Here is a 17,943-nt window from a genome sequence, read left to right on the forward strand (position 1 = left end):
GTGCAACCAGAAGACTGAAGAAAAACTAAAGGAAATCAATGGTTGCACATCTACGAGGTCTATTAGAAAAGTATCCGACCTTATTATTTTTTTCAAAAACCATATGGATTTGAATCACGTTGTGATTACTCAGACATGCTTGAACCCTCGTGGGCATGCGAGAGTTTTTTCACGCCTGTCGGTTACGTCATTCGCCTGTGGGCAGTCTTTGAGTTGAGGAGTCGTCCACCCGCTCGTCGATTTTTTTTCATTGTTAGGAATGGCTCAGAGACTGTTGCTTTGTTTGATAAAAATTTTTTCAAAACTGTAAGGCACAACTGAGTGGACACCATTCAATAAATTCAGCTGGTTTCGGTAAAAATTTTAACGGCTGATGAGAGATTTTGGTCTGGTAGTGTCGCTTTAAAGGACGGTCCCACGGCGCCTGACGGCGATCTGGCGCTTCGAGGCGGCAGCATCTCGCCGTTTCAAGTTGAAAACTTCCACATTTCAGGCTCTGTTGACGCAGTAAGTCGTCAGAGAACAGAGAACTTTCAGAAGAAGTCGGCATGAGGAGTTTATTCGGACATTCCATTGTTAACGGTCATTTTGTAATGAAAGAACGTGCGGGCAGAGTCGCATGTCGGGCTGGACCCGACCGCGGGGGGTCGCGGCAGGAAAAACACCTCCGTTGGAAATCTTAACGGGCAAGTTGGAACATGCCCAAGCTGTTAAACAATTTCTCAGTTACTCACTTGTTGAAAGCCATTAAAATCTTCTGAATCTTCTCTGTTCTCTCACGATGTCCTGGGTGAATTAAGCCTTAAATTAGGATGTTTTCAGCTCGAAACAGGCCGACGACAGCGCCTGGAAGCGCTGCAGGACGTCCCGCTCCGTGGGAAGTCCTTACAACCGACATAAACACCCCATAATCTCTCATCAGCCGTTAAACTTTTCACAGAAAACCACTTAATTTCCGAATAGTGTCCACTCGGATATTCCTCACAGGTCCAGAAAAATTTTGATAAAGCAACGCGCGCCGTCTCGAGCAGCGTGTGAAACAAAGGAATTCAGCCGAGAGGGCGGGACCACATCTCACTCAAGGCCTGCCCACAGGGAAATGACGTCACCGACACGCGTGAAAAAACTCACGCATGCGCACGAGGGTTCAAGCATGATTGGTGTAATCGCATGTCATTCAAATCCTATAGTTAAAAAAAAATAAAAGGGTCGGTTTATTACTAAGAGACCTCGTATACACCTGGTCTACTGGTTGCTAAAGCAGGCTAACAAGTTTGAGAACTGTAATTTTTGTGAAATGTAGGATCATACATATTGCTCATCACAAAAGAAGGCAAGTGACTAGGAATCCCTGTTGCCAAAGAAGAAAAATGTGAATGAAAACAATTGTGACCAGCAATGACATAATGCAGTCTGGAACCTCACCACTAGATGACACTAAATCCTACACACTGTGGCTTTAAAATGCCATATTCTGCAAGTATGTTATATTTAAATTGTGTATGTGCCTGCAGATCAGTGCACAGTATTTCACAAAACAAACACCACCACACACATTAGCTGCACACTTCAATGTGATACTTATTCATGAACCTAACACCATATATATATAAAACACTATAAATACTTTATATATTCTACATCCTTCTGTGATTTCAATAACAAATAAAAAATCATTTTAAAATGGGCCGCATGGTTATATTTAAAAGACTGTACAAAAATAAATAATATTTGGATAATCTGTACAAAAGAGAAAAAGTCAGTACAAAAACAAACAAAAAACGTGCCTTCACAGAAGGCAGGAGACTTACTTATGAAGTAGTAGCAAGAGACAACTTCCTCTCTAGATGGCTGCTCTCACTTGCACACACGCATACATGCAAACAAATAAACAAACAAACAATTTTCTTTGGTCTTTGAAGTGTTCCCTCCCTGAAGGCGATGTAGACGAGGACAAGATATGGCTAAAGGACAACGTACTGTGTGTGCTGAGACAGTTAGGGGCGGGTGGACGTGTAAAAATGTGCCGCTGGTAGAAAATAAAACCAAATACAAACACAAAGTGCTGCAGGTGTGTGATACATACAGACAGAATGGTACATTTGAACAAAAAACACTGACAGTTTGCTATCTTGTTTTCCATACCCGATGGGGTGAGAAAGTAGAATATTTCTTTTCTTTATACATTCTATATACCTAAAATCATTTATGTGCCAGCCCAGCTTGGACAAACAAATATGCAGTGGTGGGCACAGTTTGGCTAAAAGCTAATTAGCATAGCTAATTTATTCATTGGCTGATTAGTTGTTCAGCTAACACTGAAATCCTTTTGGGGCCCAATTAACTTACACTAAATTTTTTCAGCTAACTTAAAGTTGGCTAACAGTTTTTTGGATTAAAGTTTAACAGTCAATATATTTGTAAACCTGAAAATCATACATTTGTTCCTGTTGAAGCTTGTATACAGACGGTTGCCCAGTTCCGGATCACCTTTTTTAAAGTCCCGCTATACGGAGCCATAATGCAACTGAATGTCCTTTATTGTGTATTGTTGGATTGGTATTTGGATGTTATTAGCTGAAAAAGTTTGGGTGGAGGTAGCGCTTCTACTTATAGTGTGGCGCGAACATTTGCCAGAAACGGATCACTTTTGCCAGTTCTGGATCATGACCACTTTGTGTCACTTTGGGTTTCATTCCTGGCATCTGGCTGGAGCCCTTCTAATGCAGAATGATACACACTGTGCCCCAAGAATGTGTTTTGAACACAAAATGCTAGAAATAATACTTATTAAATGAGAATTTACTTCGTTTCGAAAGCGCCGTTATACGTTTTTACGAGCAAAAATGAAGTGTGGAGATGAGATTTCTCCCGAATTAAAAAGTAAAAGCCCCCACATTCATGCCCATTCGTGATGTCGAGATGACCCCCAAAGTCCACAAGGCTCACAACTACTGACACGAGGCTGCTGCTTCAGTGATCCACAACTGGCAAATTTTCGCGTCGGAGATAAATGTGCGCAGCAATTAAACAGCAAGACATAACACACTGACATTTTCTACCCAAGTAAGTAAGTATTTTCCCACTCTAGAACCAAAAACACCGAATGGCTAGCTCACTTTTGCTACGTTTTAGAGATCGTTACTTTAAAACTTGCAGGAATGAGTGAGTCAGAAAAAGCGCGCACACCGCAGACACTGGGATGTTTGATTCCTCTACTGATCACAAGACGGCTGGATCCGGTCAAGCTTGTGGTCGTTTGTAGACAAACATCATCTTTTCATTGGTACCAAGTATTAGCTTATTCATGCTGATTACGAGAAACGGCGGCGCAACAACTACAGCAGTGATCCGGAACTGGGCAAGTGACTGTACTAATATAATAAGCGAAACTGACACATCAAAGGTAACAAGCATCAAGGAGCTGGAAGAGCAGATAAATACATTAATTAGATTATTAAAATTATTTCCATGTGTATGTTTTATTTGTTATGATTCTCATTTCATTGTTTTCATTTAATTATTTAAGGACTTCTCTTCATTATTATGTTACGTTGGAATGCTAACCATTGTTGGGAGCCTCCATGTCTATGTCTATGCATATTCAAAATTCAGCTTTTTAAGTCTGTTTTTCAGGATTTTGGAGAAAAAGAAAAGAAAAGAAAAAGAACAATCTAAACCTAAATGTATATCATAAAAGTTAGCAGTTAGCAGTAGCTTCAGCTAAATGTTTTTTTTTCTTCAGTTTATTTGTTTACTGATAGCACAATTTACTCCGTTTCCGTTAGCAGATTAGCAGTTATTGAAGCTAAGTTTTAGGTTAGCTGTGCTCACCGTTGCAATTATACGATGCATACAGATTCCAACACTCACACAGATGCATGCAATGGGAACAGTAAGCATGCTCTTTCAGGATAATCAGGAATATCTAGCCATTCTTCTCCTTACTCAGAGGTAAACTGACTGTACTACAAAGCTTTGTGCAGTCTTTGTTGCTTCAGTGAGGTGACAACCCCACAGGTGATCAGCATCAAGACCCAAACTGGACAGAAGAAATGGCACTCTATGTTATTGTTGAGCCACTGACATGTGAGAAGGTATCAACTCACGTTGGACTCAGGAAAACCTGCACCACTCTTGCACTTGATGTAAACATTCACTGGCCTCTTTAGTATAAAAAATGAGGCAGTTTTTAATCTTCTAGAAGCTTCTTGGTGGATGGAAGGAGGTTAGAATATGTAAAAAGTGTTCAGCAGGGAACCTTACTGCACAGTTCCAACAGGGGTCGTGGCCGATCTTTGTGGTCGCAACTCTCATAACTTAGTGTGCGTCCATCGTGGCCAATACAGCGCAGCTGGCGTTTGCGGAAGCCTCTGCCGCAGGTCTTGGAACATGCTGACCATTCTCCTAGGAGCCATGAAGGGCATGCCTGAAAGGCACATGATCTTGAGGCCAATGGTCGAAGTTCTTTGGGGCAATCCCTGGAAGGCTGGCCCTGGAAATCCAAACAAACCACCTCCCTCTGCTGTGTACCTCCACCGCAGCTCTGAGAACATGGACCCCACTCCCTTAGGGTCCACTCAGCTCCACCCACCTCACGGATGGCATTGATGGAGTGGCGGCGGCCTCCATTGTTATTTGAGGTTGAATCGCATTTTTAGGTCTTGGGGAAAAGTAACTGTACTTAACTCGTGGCCCTTGGTGACTCCCCCGACTGATAAGACCTGAATTGTAAGAGGCTCAGGGAGTGGGGCAAAGCTGCGCAGACGCTCAAGGGTAGCAGAGGAGCCACTGTATCGCAACAGTGCCCCTCGCAGGGCAATGTCAGTCTCCAATGTCATTAGCTTGTAATCACCATTTAACAGATAGATTCCATCCTGGCGCCGCACTGCCAAATAACTGTTATCATGATGACTATTGCCAGGGGCCCGCTGCTTGACATCCACGTGCGTAGCACCAGCAGGGATTATCACAACATCCTGATAGCCTGGCCTAAAACAGTGAGACAAGGGCCAATTTTAGAGACAGATAAACAGTCTGGGTTCCACCACCGTACACTTTCTAATATTTGGAGATGGTGTAAAAGGTTGCTTGGGCTGTACCTGGCGCGTTCCAAAGATCAGGAACACCTTCTTGCACGTAGAACCATCTCCACCCACATACACCACATTTATCGAAGCGGAGAGTAGAACCAATGACACGATTACATCCGCCTTGACGCACTGGCCTTGAACGCAAACTGACGTGGAATCTGGACTGCAGGGAGTTCCGTCAGCTACCTGGAGGAAATGAAGAGGTGCAAAAACAACATCTATAAAATGAAGTGGTTCAGTAAATGCGGGGATAAAAAGGAAGGCAGGACCTTTGTGATTGGCAATTTCCCAACTTTGGTCAACTTTTTAGCTGAATTTGGTGAAAATATCACCACATGCAATGTTCAATCCGACTTCATTTTTGGTGATTTACCAATTTTGGTCAAGTTTTTGTGATACTGGTCCAAAATAACCCAATTTGGGGTTTATTTTGAATAATTTGAGCAAATTGAAGATCACGTTTGGTGATTTTTTTTTTTCTCATTTCTGTCAACCTTTTGGCTGAATTTGTTGAAAATATCACTTGATAAGGCTATTATTTGGGACCATTTGGAGCAATTTTGAGGAATGTTCAGTAGAACTTCACTTTTGACTATTTTTCAGTTTTGATAAACTTTTTTGCTAATCTTGGCCAAAATATCCCTAGATTTAACTTTTACAGATCATTTAGAACCAATTTGAGCAATATTCAGTCTGACTTCACTGTTGGTGATTTTCAAATTGTGATCAACTTTTTGGCTAAATTTGTTCAAAATGTCACTCAAGATACAACTTTTTGGAGTCCTATAGGTCCCATCTGCAATTATGTTTTGTGTAATATTTACATTCCCTGAGACAACAGCACAAGTGTTTCACAAACTTTGATCTGATTTCAATGTCGGGGTAATCAAATGCTGAAGTACAAATTACTGGTGGGGGATTGTTGCTGCCGTGTATTTAAATAAATGCTTGACTTAAGGATAAAAAGGAGATGTCCTTCTCAGGAAAAACCTTGAGGCTAATAGCTTGCAGGTCTGCATAAGTATATGGCAGTTATGAAATAAAACAAAACCCTTAACTGTCAAGTAGAAAAAAAGACTGCATTGCACTCCATTTAAAATCTTGTTCCTTACCTTAGATTTGAGGACAAAAAAATATCCAGTTCCCTTGGCCCGGCACACAAGCTTGCAGCGGTCTTTGGGTGACACTCCAGCATACTTGGGCACCCACTCGACTCCCTCGCCAGAGCCAAACGACACTTGGGCTGACATGTCATTGTGTGCCAAACATTGTTCCTCACGGAATGACAGGCCTAAGAGTGAAACAGAGTGGCCAGATTTACATTTGAATGTTCACGTCAGTGGGCTTGTTACATCAAGATGTATCCAACACAGATTTCACACACAAATATCTGGCATCAGGTATGAAGTCCTCTTACCATTGGTATCAGGGCACGCTTCTGTGTTACAGGAGCGGTACTGAATCCTTTTGCCCTCACAGTACTTGCCCCCATTCTTGGGCAGCGGGTTGTCACAGGAGCGGAAGGAATACTGCACCCCTCCCCCGCAGGTTCGAGAGCAGTCACCCCAGGGACCCCACACTCCCCAGCCACCGTTGACCGGAGTCTGAAAGCACAGAGGTCAACAAAGTTATCATCATGCATTCTGCCTTGGATCTTTTTGTGGTATCACTTGAATGGATCTCACAGTTACCTGGTGTTTGGCAGCTTGGCTCTTGGTTAGACAGTGTCCAGCCAGACAGTAACTTTCATGTCCACATGATGTTCCATCAGCCCATGGAAAGTTTTTTGTCTGGCACACTAGCAAACCATTGGATGTAGTCACAGTGCACCACAAAGCCGCACACACACTGCTTAGGTCTGGACAGTGCTGGGACTCTGCACCAAAGGTTAATCGGCACTGATGGTCGGCATCGTAGACCATCCCAGGCAGCGGCTGGGGGAGAGACTGAGGCTTAGCAGGCTTATCCAGCAAGCACTGTCCATGTCCGTTGTCCAAGAAGGTGGTGACCATGAGGGCGGAGCATGGGGACCATGGCTGCAGCTGATCCAGGTTGGACAGTGTGGATGCCATCATGTGGGAGCCCCAGTGGGCACCGTTAACTCCTGAGCATAGCTGGGCATCATCATGAGGCATGTTGAACACATGGCCTGGAGAAAAGGCATAAAAAAACAATTTGAGGACTATCATATCTGTTTATGGTAGTTAATGTGAATATTAATCGTCTAACATTCTGATTAGATTTTCTTACCCAGTTCGTGTGCTACAGTAAAAGCTGCTTGCAACCCGTCATCCTCAACAATTGAGCAGCTTCTCTCAGGATCACATACTGTACCGACATCAGCCATCCCTAGAGTATCACAAGAGTGAGCACCACAAAGGTCCTAAACAGACAAAGAAAAATTAAGAGTTGAACATGGCTCAGTTTTCTGTTATAGTTGATTCCCAACAGTGTTCTTTTTTTGGTACCACTTACTGTTCGGGTGAAGAGCACCGCGGTGTCATAGTGTTCAGGGTGGCGGTCACTTGCAGGGTTGTGCTGTTGCTGCCACTGGCAGAAGTTACGGAGAGTCAAAGCGGCATTGGATGACACTTGAGGACCTCTTTCCTCTTCGTAGACCACCAGCAGCTTCACCACAGCCAGGCTGATGGAGTTGTGGATGCTGGGATGGCGGTAGAGACGTGATGCAACAGCCATGATGGTTAGAAGGTAGGGTTTGAGCCCAGCACCATGAAACTCGGCCATGGACTGGTCTGCCACTATCATTATCTCAAGGAAGCGAGGAGTGGAGACAAAACGTCTGCTTCTGTGTCGGGCTAAAGATTGGTGGAGATCAGAAAATGGATACCAAGTTAATTTAAGGTTTCAGACTAAATTTACTGACTGATAAATTGGTTGGCTGACAATATTAGCCAATTTGAGCCTTTCATAAACATATTGGTACTAAAACATATTATGTTTTCAGATGTAAGAACTTATTAAAAACAATGCATAAAAACACTGGCTGTTGGAAATAATGCCATTACATAGTTTGTCCAGCAGAGGGCATGCCAACAACATTGCTGTCAAGTATGGCTGGGACCCTCATCACTCCTTGGTCACATGAGGTACAAGAGACAGATGCAAAGCCACCAGCTGCCATTCATTAATTTTCGATCACTGTAGGTATTTTACACAAACAAATGGTCACTATGCTGTGAGTTAGGTGGGGCCAAAATAGGCGAGAAGTCTATTCTGTGCAAATGCTGAGAGATGCGACATGGTGACTGCCAATCTGAGTGCAGGCAGTATAATGGCTACGTGACATATTTACAATAAAGTTCATGTTTAAACTGTGAATTGCATTTTGTTTTCATAAGGGTTTGATAACAAAATGTTAGGAATCATTGCCATTTTTATGTTTACTGGCAGATACACAGTATAATCACCAGTGTAAAACTAACACTGACAGTGTTAAATTAACACTGTCCTACTCTGGCCAGAGTGGGACCATATGTTCACTGTCAGTGTTACTTCAATACTGGTGAGTTTACTGTGTATTTATTGATATGTATTGACAGATATGTATTGTCATTTTTTACTCCACAATATCGGTATCAGTATCAGCCTTCAAAAAAATCTATATTGGGTGGGCTCTATTGTCAAACTTTTTATTAGGAAGGTGAAGTTGTTTTGTGTTTTTTTGCATCATTTTGTATAAAACATCCTCACAGGGAAGCCCACTCAGCATCACAGTTTTAATAGCCTCACTGTCGGGTGTCCACATTCACACAACCTCCTCTGCTAGAAAATAATGGGAGAAAGGCCAAATGCAGAAAATCCTTTCTTGTGGGAAAAAAGGAAAAAAGAGATGACGGTTTTGTACCAGGAGGCGACTTTACCCCAAACTCAGCATAATCCTCCCCTCTCCTCCATCGGCAACTCCTCCACCTCCTTCTTTCCCCACCCTGCGCTGGTAATACACACTTGGCGCTGTCAAAAAAGGTAACTGAGTCCATTGCGCGTGCTGTGCGCCCTGACGCACTCACATGCAACAGTTCCAGCTGTGGATCTTTGACGCTGCAGCTCACTTTCCGGTGTAGCTGCAAATGATCAGCCCCCCCCCCCCCCCCCCCCCCCCCCCCCCCCCCCCCCCAAAAAATTAAACAAACCATCACCTCAGTGTCCACTTAAGTTGCATGTGTAGTAATTTCTGTTCAGTTACGTTTGTTCTTCTTGCAGCCAAAAAATAGTGCAGTGCATAAAAAAGATTCCTGGAGCCTTACCTGTATGTTCTGAATTATCTGCCCCCAAGGTGTCTTCTTTCTCCAGATTCCTTGGAACCCTCTCCTCGTCCTCGTTTACCCCGCACTTAGGGGTCCCTTCCTCCGCTGACGATGCCGGAGCTCTCCGGCGAATGGTGTGGACATCCTGGTCCGTGGCCAAAAAGTCAGTGGAACTGAGGGGCTGAATGAAGAACTCTTCCCCCTGAAGGTAGAATCCTCCTCTGAGTCCGTGGCACAGATTGAGCGCAGCGGCGGAGAATCGTTCTCCGTTCACTGTGCCCGAGTAGAAGCAGCCAGGTTCGGCTGAGTTTTGCGTTTCCTTTGTCCGTTCGGATTCAGGCGTCCCTACAACGTGGAACACAAAACCCGGCGCCAGGAAGGTCTGATCGGGCTCGAGCTGTAAGAGCAACTCTTTGCCAAATACGTCCAACCGGTACACCTTCATCTCCGCCTCCTTCTCTTTCTCCTCTGCCGAGAGAGTCCGCCACGGTTCGGCTTCACTCTCTGACCGAATTGGAGGATTTAGTTTGACCGGCACCACGGTGCTCTCCTCCCAGGCACCGCGCGCCGCTCCGACGCGCAAAGCTGCAATTAAACCAATCAAAACGCGTAAGAAACACATGATTTAAAATGTGAAATCCAACAAGTGGACAAAGATATCGACAATTATCTATGATCAATTAGTAAAATCCTTTAAAAAGTTTTCCCCGCAATATTATCTACGAACCCAAACTTTTACGCACACGCGTAAAAACGTAAAAAAGGAAATAAATCCAGTGCAAAAGTCAAAGTCTTGTGCAGGTTTGGATTGCAGCAGAAATGCAATTTATTTGCGAAATTTATCTCAGCAGTAAAATCCAACAGGTCTTTTTCACTAAAAGTCTGCAGCTGTCAGTTTCCTCTCTCGGATTTTGGAGCAGGTTTTTGCTCTGATAATCTGTTCGTTGTTCACAGCCGGGCCCTCCTATATATGCTCCTGCACCGGGACCACCCCCTTTCCACAGGGCCCTTTGATGTGAGAGGGGCCAAATCCCGTGCGTAAAGAAAACGCACCAGCAACCTGGAACGTTGCCATAACCATTGAGGAGGAGAGTGAGCCGGGTGGGTGGGGGTGTTCTCCAGACTTTGTTTCTCAATCACATAATGTACACCCACACCCATATGACTACACTGCATATGTTTCATGAACATTTTTTATGTCACGCACTGCATCATTTACCGTAAAAAAGAATGGTAACAAAAAAAAAAATGCAAGTCTTTGTCACATATTTGCAACTTTTACCCACTGGTACCATTTCCAGCATAAATGAATGTGACAGGCTGATGTGCAGCAGCGTGCCCGTGCAACTGGAGAAGGCTGATGGCAGCAGGTTGAGAATAAGAACCATATCTTGCTGGCCAAACCTCCCCGGAGCCCTACTCACCTCCTCCGTGCCAACCCGGCTGTGGTGCGCCGTGGCCCGGTTCCGCAGCTTTGCTGCCCGGGGAGAGGGAGCGGAGAGGGGCCGCTGAGGTCTTAAGGTGGATCGGTTGCTCTGTCTGATTTTCTCCGCACTTAAACTAAAGCACACAGAGCCCCTGCTCACGGAGTCGCTCCCCCGCCCTGTGCGCAAGAGTTTTACGCAGCAGTTGGAAACACAAATCAGTACGAGTAAAGCATTAAAGAAATTTAAGGTAGAAGCACATATTTAGGAAAATGAATCCAGTGCAAAGGATAGAAAATTACAAATAAAACAAAAATATATCATCATAAACAACAGCATAATAATAATAACAATGTACAATTTTGTGACAAATCAGATCTGATAACAGATTTAATTTTAAGAAATAATAATAATAATTCTTATTATTATTTATGTAAATATATAATAAACTTTTTTCTCTCGTTTCAAAAGCAGTATTTCAGTTCGCTTACAAAAAAAAAAGTGACAGATTGCAGAATTCCACCTTAAAACCCAAAGGTCTGACTCATGGGGCTGCTGTAACCTCGTCATTTCCCACTTGATGGTAGCAGTGAGCCAAAGGAAATCACCGAACTGCTGCAGAAACATTTCCATGACTTTAGAGACCTATTACAAGTCTTCCCGACAGGTGGCGCCATAACATCACATTTCCATGCCAGTGTGGCCGCGCAGCAAGACTTGCAGGCCGCTTGGTGCTGGGGTCGTGGAGCACACAGAAAAGACGACAGATTAAAAACAAAACAAAACAAAAAAAAAAAACAAAACAAAACAAAAAAAAAACTACTAGTCAGAGACATCTGATCATTGAAGTGAAAAAAATTCATCATTTACAGAATTTATGTTCACACACCTTCTAGAAGCTAATAAACAGTTGTGTGCATAATTTCAAACATGAAACTTCCATAACAAAACTTATTTCTTTGTGAAGTGATTTTAAAAAAGAGGAGTCACAAGATAGATTTATTTGAGTTTTTCTTCACCTTGAAGACACCAAATGCTATACAGAAATCTGACATTTGACCTAAAGACCTCGACCTACACACAGATGTTTGACCTCTGGCTGAACTTGTCAGGGAACCTCTGTATTCCGCCTCAGTCTGTAAAGACTGCATTTATATAGCGCTTTTCCATCTGCATCAGATGCTCAAATCGCGTTACAATAATGCCTCACATTCATTCCGATGTTAGGGTGCTGCCATACAAGGCGCTCAGTACACACCGGGAGCAATAGGCCTTAGTGAAAAGGGCCCGTAGTGATTTTCCAGTTAGGCGGGGATTTGAACCCATGATCTTCTGGACTCATGCCCAACAGTTTAACCACTAGACCTCTCCTGTGTTGCATTTGGTCCAAGTGAAGTTGAAAATCAAATTTCTTGACTTTGACATTTTGCCAAGATTAATTCTTTCAGGTCAGTTTCAGGGTCAACACCCTTCACACCAAGTTTGGTGCAAATCAGAGTGGAAAAATTAAAATTTTTACCTGTGACCTCAATAACCTCAACCCCAATGATTGACCTTTAGTCAAATTTTATTTCGCATGGCTAATTCCAGAATGACCTGCTAAGTTTGGTGGTCATCAGTGTTAAAAGCAACATTCTGTCCTTTGACCCCAATAACTTGAAGAATTACTCATAAAGGTTTGCAAAGGTCAGTTTGACCTTTGCCAAAACAAACCTTTAAAGGTAATTGTAGGGTGCATTTTCATATAAGATGTTTGGTGGAAATCAGCCAAAGGATGTGGGATGAGTAACGCAACAGACACAGACAGACAGACATGATGTCAGATTTTCAGCAACTCACTGGTTTACATAAACCAACATGAATGCCTATTTAACAGCATGGAGGATTCCTGAAGATTCCAAAAATTGATGTAATTGCATGGAAAAGCTTCTCAATGACGACTTGGCATAATTCTGAGTTAACTGGGGAAACTTTAGCCACAACTAGAGCCTTCTTGTGTTTAACAGCAAGTAACAAATATAACACAATGCTAAAATACCCCTCGGCCGCTATGAGCATTGTGTTCTTTATAAGGTGTTATTAGGTTCCAAAAAACAGCATTTTCAGTTTTATAAGTGTTTATTCCTTTTACATAATATATAAGAAATGTACGAGTATATAAACACACAAAATGAAGCAGTTTTGAAGAGACCAGCGACTGACGTCACGGTGTAGCTCTACTCTGATTGGCTGTCACCCGCTTCACTCAAAAACAAAACGGATCAGATTCAAACAGAATGTGACATTTTAACCTCTTAAAATACCTCTTAAAATAGGTCAAGGTTAGTCATCTTTGAACATGTCCAAGGTTTGTGTCCCAAGAATGCTCCCTGTCAATTTGAAGACTCGTGGCAGTAATAGGCAGACATGGGGTCAAATACTTTGCATTGTATTTAAATACAAATACTTTAGATTTTCGAATTGCAAATACAAATACAAATACAAATACTTTGTACTTTTTCAAATACAAATACAAATACAAATACTTTATATTTTGAGTATTTCAAATATAGATACAAATACTTTCTATGAACTATAAACAACAAATCAACACAAAAACTGATAAACCGGTGACAATTTATTGTGAAAATAGCATTACCAAATATTATTGATAAGTAAAGGATTGAATGTTTTATCACAAATTCACTATTATAATATCACAGGCAATAATCAAACTATCACAATCTATATTCAACACGGTGTCACAGAGATTCCCAAGTTTGAAAAGTATTTGAAAAAGTATTTGTAAAAGTATTTGGAAATACTTGGAATCAGCGATGTATTTGAAATACAAATACAAATACTTTGAATTCAAAATCAGAAAATACAAATACTCTGAAAAATGTATTTAAGTATTTTCAAATACAAATACTTTTGTATTTGGCCCCATGTCTGGTAACAGGACTGGACTTATGCTGAGCACAGACAGACAGATGGACGGACAAAAAGCCTTCACAAAAGTCTATGCCAATATTTGATGGCCTCGGATAAAAATCTAAACAGACTAAGTAAAGAATTCTGGAGCACAGTCATGTTCTTCCTGAAGAGTCATGTTGAAATGATTCAGAGTACAGCTGTAAAATCAACCAGGGTAAAGGTCATGTGTTTCTTTTTTAACACCAGTTTTGGAATAATGGCTTCCTCTATGGTGGACACTGTTTCAATCATGGTGATGGATACGGTCACATTTCTGTCCTACACCTCCAACTCTTTCAGCAGCACTTAAGTTGTATCCTGAGGATCTGTCGGACTTTTAGAACAAAAGTTTGCGACTTCCTGGGTGTTAATTTGGGCCTTTTCCCTAAATGATCTACAACCTGAAACCTAACCTAAAACTCACTCACTCACTCACTCACTCATCTTCAACCACTGAGTTTAATTAAGGGAGCGTGAGGCAGGGTACACCCTGGACTGGACGCAAGTCTGTCGAAGGGCCACATACACACAAACAAACACATTCACACCCGCATGCACACCTACAGACAATTTAAAGTATCCAATCCACCGAACATGCGTGTCTTTGGATGTGGGAGGAAGTCGGTGTCGCAGACCGAACGGTACCCCCCTAAAAATGTGTTCGCCCTGCTTTCACTGCACATGTGTCATTTGGGACCACAGCAGCTCGTCTGAGTCTGACTCTCTGAGTCTGACTCTCTACACCCAAAGCGATCAAAGGGAATAATGTGATTATTAACCATCAGATGACAAAGAAAAACCTCTTAAATCGTGCTAAAGTCAGTTTTAAGCAGAAACCGAGGCAATAATTGGCGAATCGCTACTGACACTTTGACAAGACAGAGGCGCAGCGAAGGCAGCAGCTTGTCTGGCTGTGGTGCTCTGATCGCGACCACTGTCTTTTATTATGAAGTAGTAAGTAAGTAATGAAGAATTTATGTGGAAATGATTGCTGTACAAAAGCTTCAGATATCTGTCACTCAGATAGATGATGACCGGGGTGCAGTTTTAAACAGAAACGAGGTGATAATCGGTGAACCACGGCTGATGCACAGAAATGATGCATGCACAGTGAAGGCAGGGTGGACCAATTTTTAAGGAGAACCGTTCGGTCAGTGACACCGAAGCACCCGGAGAGGACCCATGCAAACATGGGGAGAACATGCAAGCTTCACACAGAAAGGCCACAGGTGGAAATCGAACCCATGACATTCTCGCTGTGAGGCAACAGTGCTAACCACTAATCCGCCGTGCTGCCCCCTAACCTAAAACTTAAATTCAATAAATGCTAATTCGCTAACTGAAAAGTTTACTGTGCTAAGCTTCTAAAATCCAAAAACATTTAGCTAAAGCTACTACTTACTGCAAATTTTTATGCTGTGAATTTAGATTTTGGATCTTTTTTTTTGCTCTAAAACTTTAAACACATAATAAGGAGCTGAATTGTTAATATGTTGTAAGGTAAATATGCTATTTTATTAGTTTTTACCTGAGGCCATCAAATATTGCCATTGAGTATTGCGAAGGTGTTATGTCTGTCTGTCTGTCCGTCCGTCTGTCCGCCTGCCAGTCTGTACTCAGCATAAGTCCAGTTCTATTACTGCCACAATCTTGAAATTGATAGGGAACATTCTTGGGACACAGACCTTGGACAAGTTCAAAGATGGCTAACCTTGACCTATTTTAAGAGGTATTTTAAGAGGTAAAAAAGTCACATCCTGCTTCATATTTTTATGCTATGAATCATGCAAATCCATTTTTTTTTCTTGTTTTTGAGGGGCAGGGGTGACAACCAATCAGAGTAGTGCGGTACCATGACATCACTGGCTGGTCTTTCTCTAGTGCCCCAAAACCGCTTTGTTTATGTGTAAATATAACATGTTTGAAAAACTTGTTATATTTATATGATGTAAAAGGTAGCGAGAAATAAACACTTCTGAAACTGAAAACACTGTTTTTGTAACCTGATAACACCAATGGAGTGATTTACAAGATATCGCACAGACGTTAGCTTGGTGAGATCACTGTCTGGTCTATCTAGCTGCTAACTTCTCTTTGTTTATGTGTAAATATAACACCTTTCTCATATATTATGTAAAAGCTACAGACAAATAAACACTTCTAAAACTGAAAACACTGTTTTTGTAACCTGATAACACCAATGGAGGTTAGCGTGGTGACATCACTGTCTGGTCTGTCTAGCTGCTAACTTCTCTTTGTTTATGTGTAAATATAACACCTTTCTCATATATTATGTAAAAGCTACAGACAAATAAACACTTCTAAAACTGAAAACACTGTTTTTGTAACCTGATAACACCAATGGAGTGATTTACAAGATATCTCACAGACGTTAGCGTGGTGACATCACTGTCTGGTCTGTCTAGCTGCTAACTTCTCTTTGTTTATGTGTAAATATAACACCTTTCTCATATATTATGTAAAAGCTACAGACAAATAAACACTTCTAAAATTGAAAACACTGTTTTTGTAACCTGATAACACCAATGGAGTGATTTACAAGATATTTCACAGACGTTAGCGTGGTGACATCACTGTCTGGTCTATCTAGCTGCTAACTTCTCTTTGTTTATGTGTAAATATAACACCTCTCATATATTATGTAAAAGCTACAGACAAATAAACACTTCTAAACTGAAAACACTGTTTTTGTAACCTGATAACACCTCTAGTGATTTACAAGACATCGCGTGGACGTCAGAGTGCAGGCTAACTCTGCTAACTCAAAGCTAACTTCTGCTCTTGTTAAAAGCTCATGCGTGCACACACGCACGCCCTCCTGCAGACATAAATAAAATATTATTTATTATTATCACTTTACCGGGGCGTAGATTTACGTTGACGGTATCTGGCTATACCCACCCGCTGTGCGTAAACAAATGACGTCATAGCCTGCGCGCAGCCCAAGAACTGTCCGCAGAGGGGGGGGGGAACTGTCCGCAGAGGAAAAGATTAAAAGGCGAGAAGTGTGTTTTGGTTCCAATATGGATTTTCCGGATGATTTTCTCATGGATAGGTCGACAGTGAACAGCAGCTAAAGCAGCCAGCTTGATGAGGACGCACTGCTGAATTTCAACAGCAGCGCGCGCGCCAGGTGGCAGAAGTTAAGTGAGCCAACTTTTTATGTACGTGTTGTGTATCTCAGTAAAAAGTGATAATAATGCAAATAACATGCTGTTGTCGTGCGGCATGCATTTTCTGCGTCCCTCCGTTCACTGCCAGTAGCCCAAAATGACAGCTATTCGCCCTCGTCTAACTCAGGGTGAATAGCTGTCATTTTGGGCGACTGGGCGTGAACGTTGGGCCTCTGAAAATGCATATCGCCCTATAAAAGCATGTTATTGTATTATGACTGATTGAGTTTATTATGCAACATCAATATAAAAATACAGAGGTGAATGTATCAATGATACACGCATAACACAATAAAGCATAAACGCTCATTTTCATTGTGGTCCTTGTGAAATTATCACGTCACAAAATAAAGGGGCTTGACTAAACATGTACAAATTGTTGTATGGCTGGGGGGCCTGGCTGCCTTTTTGTTTCTGTCTTTTGTTTTTCCTTCCAGGTGGCTTGCATTTGGGACTGAGTGGCTGTGTTGCTGAGGTTATCAGGACCTCACCCTGATCACCTGCGGCTCGTCAGGACTCACAGCTGAGGTGCATCTATATGGATTGGAACATGGTGGCATTTAAGACTGGAGTATACAGTGTGTATTTGCCAGAGAATAATGGGAATAATGTGATTATTAACCATCAGATGACAAAGAAAAACCTCTTAAATCGTGCTAAAGTCAGTTTTAAGCAGAAACCGAGGCAATAATTGGCGAATCGCTACTGACACTTTGACAAGACAGAGGCGCAGCGAAGGCAGCAGCTTGTCTGGCTGTGGTGCTCTGATCGCGACCACTGTCTTTTATTATGAAGTAGTAAGTAAGTAATGAAGAATTTATGTGGAAATGATTGCTGTACAAAAGCTTCAGATATCTGTCACTCAGATAGATGATGACCGGGGTGCAGTTTTAAACAGAAACGAGGTGATAATCGGTGAACCACGGCTGATGCACAGAAATGATGCATGCACAGTGAAGGCAGGGTGGACCAATTTTTAAGGAGAACCGTTCGGTCGGTGACACCGAAGCAC

At 42.2% G+C, this 17,943-nt stretch overlaps 1 protein-coding gene and 1 long non-coding RNA gene across 2 annotated transcripts; both read right to left on the reverse strand.

Annotated features, from left to right (window-relative positions):
- Positions 1-1,556: 1,556 nt before the first annotated feature.
- LOC117514682 lies at positions 1,557-17,647 on the reverse strand. The gene is made up of 3 exons (XR_004561933.1): positions 17,638-17,647; positions 11,582-11,601; positions 1,557-2,116 (listed from the first exon to the last, which is right to left on the reverse strand). It is a non-coding gene; the product is annotated as an uncharacterized LOC117514682 (long non-coding RNA).
- Positions 3,551-10,522, reverse strand: adamts1 (ADAM metallopeptidase with thrombospondin type 1 motif, 1). Its single transcript, XM_034175245.1, is given in 13 exon segments — positions 3,551-4,648; positions 4,651-4,695; positions 4,698-4,992; positions 5,103-5,125; positions 5,127-5,156; positions 5,158-5,213; positions 5,216-5,279; positions 6,206-6,384; positions 6,511-6,697; positions 6,785-7,242; positions 7,344-7,476; positions 7,569-7,909; positions 9,359-10,522. Coding segments are annotated over 13 exon segments (2,832 nt in total). The 5' UTR covers positions 9,981-10,522; the 3' UTR covers positions 3,551-4,249.
- Positions 17,648-17,943: the final 296 nt, after the last annotated feature.

Source organism: Thalassophryne amazonica, chromosome 1 (genome assembly GCF_902500255.1).
Source record: "Thalassophryne amazonica chromosome 1, fThaAma1.1, whole genome shotgun sequence".
In the NCBI taxonomy this organism is placed as follows: Eukaryota; Metazoa; Chordata; class Actinopteri; order Batrachoidiformes; family Batrachoididae; genus Thalassophryne; species Thalassophryne amazonica.